Source organism: Nansenia antarctica (genome assembly GCF_963989245.1).
Source record: "Nansenia antarctica genome assembly, chromosome: 1".
NCBI classification, from domain to species: Eukaryota; Metazoa; Chordata; class Actinopteri; order Argentiniformes; family Microstomatidae; genus Nansenia; species Nansenia antarctica.
This window is the reverse complement of record NC_137674.1, coordinates 19,550,314-19,558,894: the sequence shown is the minus strand read 5'-3', so window position 1 is coordinate 19,558,894 and position 8,581 is coordinate 19,550,314. Positions and strand designations below refer to the sequence as shown.

The 8,581-nt window shown below is 43.7% G+C and overlaps 1 protein-coding gene across 1 annotated transcript; it reads right to left on the bottom strand.

The window, feature by feature from the left end:
• Positions 1-2,689: 2,689 nt before the first annotated feature.
• LOC308165710 (placenta-specific protein 9-like) lies at positions 2,690-8,316 on the bottom strand. Its single transcript, XM_080539858.1, has 4 exons — positions 8,237-8,316; positions 8,016-8,107; positions 4,467-4,558; positions 2,690-3,041 (listed from the first exon to the last, which is right to left on the bottom strand). The coding sequence occupies exons 2-4, from the start codon at positions 8,080-8,082 to the stop codon at positions 2,895-2,897; spliced, it is 306 nt and encodes a 101-aa protein (XP_080395984.1). The 5' UTR covers positions 8,083-8,107; positions 8,237-8,316; the 3' UTR covers positions 2,690-2,894.
• Positions 8,317-8,581: the final 265 nt, after the last annotated feature.

Below are 8,581 nucleotides of genomic sequence, written 5' to 3'. Positions count from 1 at the left end.
GAAACTGCGGATGGTCATTTTGCAATCACTCAATGCGCCGGCAGAAAAATATATCGGCAGAAAGAAAATATATATATATCGACATTTGAGAGATGGAGATCAGATACTCTTTGATGATTAGCATTTCTTAGTGGAATTTGACGACCATCTCTGAAAACGCTTGTCTGACCTAGGTCATTCTCCCTATATGAAAATATAGCGGGACTGTATTTTGAGTTATGTAGTTGAAATAGTCTTATTGATAGCGATGTGTGGTACATGTAAGGTGGTGACATTCGTCTCAGCCTGGACATCTGAGAACTTGTAGCATACACTAGTCCACCTTAAAACCCAAGGTCTGACAAAGTAACACATGTAAATAGCACATACCTACTCTCCACAGTTTTATGTGGGACTGCTTACTAAACTACACAACACTGAATTAGGAGTCGTATGAAGCCTAACCTTCATACTGTGTTGTTGTTCGAATCTTATTTCCAAGTGTGCAGGCACAACTTGTAGGCAAATATGCCAAAGCTTTTCTACCATTTGCATAGCCATTTCTAAGGAACTTTGAGTGTGTGAATGTGTGTTTATTCTCAGTAGAGCTTAGATCCAATGTTCCTTCTGCAAGTAAAGATACTATCATTTGTATACAACCATTAATTGTGATTATATACAAGGAATGTTTTTTGGGGGGAAGATATACCGTTAAATGATATGATTCTGTTAAGAGGCCTCTAAAAGGAGGAACAATCGGAAAATGTGCAAATGTCCTGAAGAATAAGTGCATTTATAGCATTTCAAACCCTGCATGTTCTGCGTGTACCTCTACTTACAGTTTAAGTCTGACTTTGCAGGAGCCCTAACGCTAGGGTTCATCTGAACAACTGATATGTGCACGTGCAAGCTTCAGGCAGTAGCATACCTCGATTTTCACCTGTGCTCTGATGATTGACAAGGGCCTTGTCCAATCCGTGTAGCCCTGTCCTTTGCTTGATTGTCTAGTTGATGTCTAGGTTCACTAAGCAAGATTAAGAAATTCTATGGCTGTACAAAAAAATTACTCCCAGTGTTCCATGGATGGCATGATATTTTTAGACTATAATCAGTAACTTGGCATCCTGTAGATTTGTGTCTTGATTATGTTCAAGTACACAAGGCTATTTCCTTCCTTATTGGATGATTTTATAAAAGTCAGCAATGGTGTTCAATGCTCCTATGTGGGTAAGTTTAGGTTTATGTGCTTTTTTAATGTATCGCAAAGGAATGAGAAAATATTCTGGGTGGGTGGGTGGTTGGGTGTGTTTGTGTGTGTGTGTGTGTGTGTGTGTGTGTGTGTGTGTGTGTGTGTGTGTGTGTGTGTGTACGTGCGTGCGTGTGTGCATGTCTTTGTGTGTCCAGACTATCAGATGAAACAGCTAGACTGGGCAGAAATATTTCATCATACGTTGATCATTTGTAAATGAATAGTCATCGATTTAAATGGATAGTTATAGTATTGCCATTCATTCCCTTGATAAACAAATCCAATGTATCATTCCTGATCGGATATTGCTTGCATAACCCCCAAACATCTGCTGTTATTATCAATGTGTTAACATGGTGAATTACTGAATAACATTGTTGTAAGTAGATTTACCTGGTTGTTTTTACCACCAATGCTCGTACAGCAAAGAATAGTGTGTGCACCAAGCCCAGTTAAGGGGCATGCCTTTTGTCAAAAAACATTTTGTTATGTAGTGTTCTGTTGGGTTAGAACCCTGGTTCTGTATGGTTAGCCCCTCCTACTTGTGATCATATTTTTGCATAATATTCTGTAGGGTTTTGATGGGGTGTCAGAAGCCTTGTACTGTACCTGTTCAAACGGCTCTATGTATTGAAATGCTGCTTCTACTGCTTTGATAAAGAAATAAAAGCCCTTACGTTAGTCAGACTCCACCTGTGTCCTGTTACATCATTCATACTCATTCAGACACGAGACCAAAGCCCAAAGCCCAAATCTCTGAAGTGATTCCTGGCGTCCTCTGCCCTGGTCCCCTGGCGTTCCTGTACTCAGATCTTCTCCAGTGTGTTTGGAGAGTGAGGTGAGGATCAAATAATCATTGTTGTAACTTGGAATCATCAGGGCCATACAATCAACTTGTCAGTCAGTTTTTTGGTTTGGAATTTGGTTGGGTTTTTTGCTCTAGGCACAGGGGTCAGCCATAGCCGTCAACCCTGGAGCAATTAGGGGTTAAGTGCCTTGCTCAAGGGCACATGCAGCTCCCTCCTGAGGCGAGGATCGAACCAGCGACCTTCCAATTACTAGCCCCGGGCTCTCTAACCTCTAGCGCCACCGCCACCGCCACCGCCCTAGAGGACGAGGAGAGAGGAGAGAGGATGCAGGGCAAGAAATGAGATCGGACCAAAGACACAGCAGCGGCAGTGGCACTGTGATTAAGTTTAACCACCAGGAGGCACCAGGGAGGTACAAGAGAGGGAACTCTCTTGAACTGAATCACAAACTAGAAGGTAGATAGAAAAGCAGCTTTGGAACAGTGAAGTAGCCCTGTACTCAGGCAAGGTTACCCACCGCTGTGAGGATGGCCATGAAGCTCTAAACAAGGAAAACAGAAAAGTCTGAGGATTAGAAAGAGTGTATTATGCATAAGTGTCATGTCTTATCAACTGTACATACATACAACATAAGCCTGTGTCGCTAGTAGGAGCTTGTTTAGATTAACATACACATATAAAACACAGTTGTAGCGAAAAAAATCTATCTTAAAGTACGTTTCCGTGAAGACCAGTGTGTGTCGTCGTTTGTTCCAGGTGCACCCTAGTCACTTCCTCAGGTCAGAGTGCAGTGACCTTTCCGATGGCGTCGGCCCCAACCAGAGTGGTCTCCTCTCTCCTCCCGTCTCTCTTCCTTCTTAGGAGGCTCCTAGCTCGGCCTGGTCATCCAGGATGTCCACCACGGGTCTGCCAGCGCCCAGCAGGGAGCTCCACTCTGGGGCCTCGATGGCGTCCAGGAGGACCGCGAGCTCCTCCTCCAGCTTGTGGACCGTGTCCTCCACACGCTGCAGGGGACAGGCGGCACCGGGTCAGCTCGGAACCGTTTGTCATGTGGTGACGTTAGAATTATACGGTTCTATCTCCAATTTTTTTTTTTTTTTTTCTTTTACGTAACCTGATCCATTTATTAATGCCTGTGTGGTGTTATTTTTTAAATGTTGACCTTTTTTAGTTAGTAATTAATCAAATACAAAGGTTCCATCTCACAAAACATAATGGAATGTAAGAACTTTGACGCTCAATATCTCTGAACTACCCTAAACGGAGATAGAACCTTATCATTTTCAGCTCACGATGTGACGTTTTAGAAAAGACCTATCGCTAAGCCACACCATCTTTGAAAACTCAGACAAACAAACAACGCTTCACTGACAGTGATTGACTGATCGACCGTGACTGAATGACATTCAATGACTTACAATGGCGGGAGTTGGCACGTTTCTGATTTCTGATTTACCACAGCAAGTAATAGACATGTTTTGTTTTTTAAAGACGACAAGAATATTTAGTCTAGAATTTAGTCATCAGATATTAGCAAGTTTGTTTGTCTGAGTTTTCTGCCTGTAGTGACTTTTGCTGTGATATGATTGGACAATTTCTATTTTGGGGCGTGGCTTAGTGATAGGTCTATTGTATCAATATCCACATCGTTAGCCTCATAGCATAATTGCCTTCACATGCTTCGCTTGTGGTCAGCCGAGCCATCTTTGTATGTAGTGTCAGAAATGCCTATGCCTATGACTTGGGCAGATAGGGATTTTGGAATGTAACAAGCATTCTGATAGGCTGATGTCATAGAGGCAATAATGCACAGTGAATCAGCAGTGGAGGGCAGATATCTTAATTTGGCCAAAATATGACTTAGGCAATTATGCTATGAGGCTAACGACATGGCAGTTTACAAGCTAAAACTGAAACGTGTGGGTTTGAACAGTGCAAAAAAATCATCCGATGTATAAAACAGACAACAACACATACAAAGACTTAATAATCGATAAGCACTGCCAGGAAAACATAAAGGTTGGAATCCTCCTCAAGAGAATAGCGGCTCTCCTACTGAAATACCAAGCCACTAAGGTTGATATCACCCAAGAGCTCCAAAAGTTGTTCTACAGCTGTTAGAATTGTACAGTAGGAGCTATATTTACAAAACGAATAGATACTCTCAAGGAAATAGAACACATTCTTGAGCAGCATTAAATGAAATAGAAGTTCATATACAGTAGTAACGTTACTGACCACTGGGATGTGTCCTAAATTCCTTGAATAATTCAAATGACTGACTGCACTGCAAACCTGAAACAATGTCTTAAGCAGGCTAAAATCTGTGTCTGTGTCTGTGTCTGTCTGTCTGTCTGTGTGCGTGCGTGCGTGCAGTTTTATGTGTGAGCGAGAGAGACAGAGAAGAGAGCAGTTGAATGTGACCCGACCTTCTCCACCACATCCAGTCTGCCATGCAGAGCACTCTGGTCCTGACAGGAACTGGAGCGGACGGGTCTGGGTTGAAGGTTTGGCTCCAGCCCTGTTGGGACCCAGAGCAGCAGACAACATTTATTATTACAAGACAAAGACCTCTTCAATATTTCATTTTGTGTTTGTGTTGGAAGCAACTCATCTTCCTTTACAGGCTAGCCAGACACACTTTATACCCCCCTCCCAAAAAAGCAAAAGAAGAGCAGTTGTTAAACCCCAGTGTATTAAACATATCTATTTTACCTGGACTTTAATTGGATCATCTTGGCAGAAATATATGAGAAATGTATCAATGTCCATTCAGCTTATCGTTCTTTTAGCACTAAAGGTCACCAAAACAATGTTCCTCGTCTACTGACTCTCGGCTCGCTGTGTCCCAATGTTCCACCCTTCTCCTGTGGATGTTTCCACTTCCCCACATGGATCTCAAAGTGAACGGACTGGTATGAGAGCCCGAGCTGGCACTAATGATGTTCTTTCAAATGGTGAGCTTAGAATGATAAGGTTCTATCTCCGTTTAGAATGATAAGGTTCTATCTCCGTTTAGGGCAGTTCAGAGATATTGAGCGTCAAGGTTTTTACATTCCATTATGTTTTGTGAGATGGAACCTTTGTATTTTATTATTACTAACTCAAAAATGTCAACATTTTAAAAATAACACCACACAGGCATTAATAAACACCTAATGGATCAGATTATGTAAAAAAACTCAATTTCGACCAAAAATGGAGATAGAACCTTATAATTCTAACGTCACGAAATCTATGTGGGGGTACAGCAAGTCCTCAGCGAAGCAGGGTGAATGTCGGCCTCAGCATCCCTCCGTCTGCCTGGTTCACAGTTCCCTCCATGTGTTTCCCATTACCCTCCTGGCACCACAGGCAGCCACAGCGTAGCCACCATCCGCTCACCGCAGCCCCTGACTTCATGCTATTCTGCTGACACGGCCTCCCTGTACACTGAACTGGGATCAGCTAACCCTCCGTATCACCAGGACCTGTCCCACGCTATCAAGAGGAGATACCACTGATCCAGAGTCAGTGCAGTACGTCTGCATACACACACACACGCAGACCAGGAATGGATATGAGGGAGTGTGAGCTTTGATATACCCAACAACCCTCCTGTAGCCTCGGGGTAGGGGACATGGGCTAGGAGAAAGGTGATCTCAGTTTCCATCAAAGATATTATGTCTTTGTGTTTACATGTCTTTACATTACAGGGGTCCCTCCTCAGAAGCCAATTAACCCTCCACTCTCTTTTGAAGCCCGTAGATTTGAGTCAAGCGGCCTGTTCTATGAGTCAAGCTGCCTATTCTATAAGTCACGCTGCCTATTCTCTGCCTGCTTGCCTACCATTTCTGTGGTCCTCTGTGGCTCAGTCGGTAGAGCATGGCGCTAACAATGCATAGGTTGTGGGTTCGATTCCTGCTGGGACCATATATACTGAAATGTATGCACTCGTTGCAATGTAAGTCGCTTTCGATAAAAGTGTAAGCTAAATGGCATATATTATTAGATAGGGTATAGATATTATTTAGGGTAGAATACTTATTTACTTCACCTACCTACAGTTTGAAGATAGAGTTTCATAAAGATTACAAATACAACACAACGACAGTTACGGAATATACTAATGTACACTTTAGTCTCCTGTAACAAGATTAAATACGTTTACCACCACCTGTTCCCTGCCTGTCAGAGAGAAACAAAGATATGACTATTTATTTTGCGGATGGCCACTGTCCTTTAGTGCCCTCTGGACGGCAGCCATGAGCTGGCTGTTTTTATAGAGCTATCTGTGGTCCACTTTTATAAGCTCCATTACACTGCCGTGCAGCATGCCAAGTCTGTCTACAAGAGAGGCCCAGAGAAGCCAAAGGATGAATGTACTAGAAGATACGCTGCCTCTTCACATTTCTCTCCATTAACAAATGCTCCAGATGCTTCACATCAACACTACTATCATGTACAGTTCAAAGACAGACATTTCTGTACAGCAAACAAATACACGATGAACCAATGTTCAATGTACTTTATGTTGTTTTTCTGAGCCATATGTTTCTCATGTGAACATCAATTGGCCGCAATCTGCTAAAGGCACTTTGAATTATTCATTTTGAGTTCACGGTGTTCAGCGTGTTATGCTACACACGTGCACACATGCACACACAGTAAAAGTGAAACAAATGTTGTTTCTCAGTAGCCTACAGTATTGGCTGATTGCCGTTGCCTGCCAGAATTCCCTTGTCCTCTATTGTAAACAGACTGTGCTACTGGTAATTCTATAGAGGAAGCGTGTGTGTGTGTGTGTGTGTGTGTGTGTGTGTGTGTGTGTGTGTGTGTATGTGTGTGTGTGTGTGTGTGTGTGTGTGTGTGTGTGTGTGTGTGCGCGCCTAGCACTAGTGAGAGAGTTGATGACGTGCCCAGTCCTGTGTGTATTCTTTCACAACCACGACAGGAAGTTGCTAAATACTGACCCACACTCTCAGAGGACACAAGAAAAGAAAACACGGTAGTACAGTAGGATGGTCTAACACACTTCACCCTGGGAATAAGGCTCCAATTGGTGTGTGTGTGATTTTGTGCATGTCGCGTGTCACAAGTGCATGAGAGAGAGAAGGGGTTGAGAGCGCTGCTGTCTTTGTGGTAACATACCAGACCACAGAATCGTGGGCAGAAAAGGGCGGTGGTGTGGCTGATTGAAAACACAGCCTGATGCCAGAGTATTAGGTCAGTACACCAGTGACCAGCTCTGGGTACGCCCATGGAAAAGAGACTTAGAACACACTGTTTAGTCAGATCTCTAGAGCTTTTCCTGGATCAATAGAGTAGCCTACTGGCAGAGAGAGAGAGTGAGTGAGTGTGTGTGTGTTGTGTGTGTGCGTGCGTGTGTATGGTGCTGTTGTTGGCCATTCCTCACGCATGAAGTCACTCAAATACACACTCAAGCCTAATCATAGCTAGTTTCTCAGAAGTCAGTTCTGTGTGATTACACAGAATAGATTCAGGGGGGGAAATCCATATTTTTATTTGCTTCTGAAAGGCAGTTGGAGGGTCGACAGGGTTGGTTTGGGGAAAGGCATTGGATGTGTATAGATGAAAACTGTTGTCATAAACTGGAACGACAGTATATTACACAAAGCATGGTCAGAGCCGTGGTAAAATAAGAAACAGATGTTCGAATCATGAGTAGATACACACACACACGCACACACACACTCACACTCACATGCATGCATGTTCATCCAACCGTTACTCCTGCAGGCACACACACACACACACACTCTGTAAATTATACATTCATTGATAACCCCTGAATGACAAAGACCTGGACAGAAAATCAAAGACCATTGTCCTTATTGAAAGATTGTCTTACAGCAGCATATCCTTTCAGAATTAATTTAGAACACAATCACTAATCACACAAATCTAAAATAAGGACAAACTATCTTCGCAACAGTGACCCCTGACCCCCCCCCGCCACACCCAATGGCGCCTCTTACCTGCTGCCATGTAGCCAATGAGGAGGAGCAGGAGTCCAAGTGAGGTCACGGAGGAGGGACAGGTCATGGTGGAGAGGGAAGCTGGAGTCCAGCTGGAGAGGAGAGGAGAGTCTATAACTATTGTTTCCACGGCAAGAAATATAGGGAGTATATGTGTGTGTGCGTGTGTGTTTGTGCGGTTGAGAAAGAGAGAGAGAGAGAGAGAGAGAGAGAACACTTACCGTGTATTCAGTGCCCAAAGAATCCTTGAATGTGAAACTCCTTTTTTTTTCCACTGTCTCTCTTTCTCTCTCTCTCTCTCTCTCTCTCTCTCTCTCTCTCTCTCTCTCTCTCTCTCTCTCTCTCTCTCTCCCCTCTCTCTATGTCTTCCTTCTCTCACTCTTTGCCCTGCACTCCCTCACTCACTCTCTCCCTCACTCGGTTGCGCCCATTTTCCTAATGAAAACATTAAAAGCAGAACAAAAGCCCTCTATCCGGGGAGGGGGTGAGGGGGGGTGAGGGGAGTTCTGGGGTGGGACTCTTCGGCAGAGATGCCGCCAAGGCTCCACAAGTCTGTGTTCAGTCAG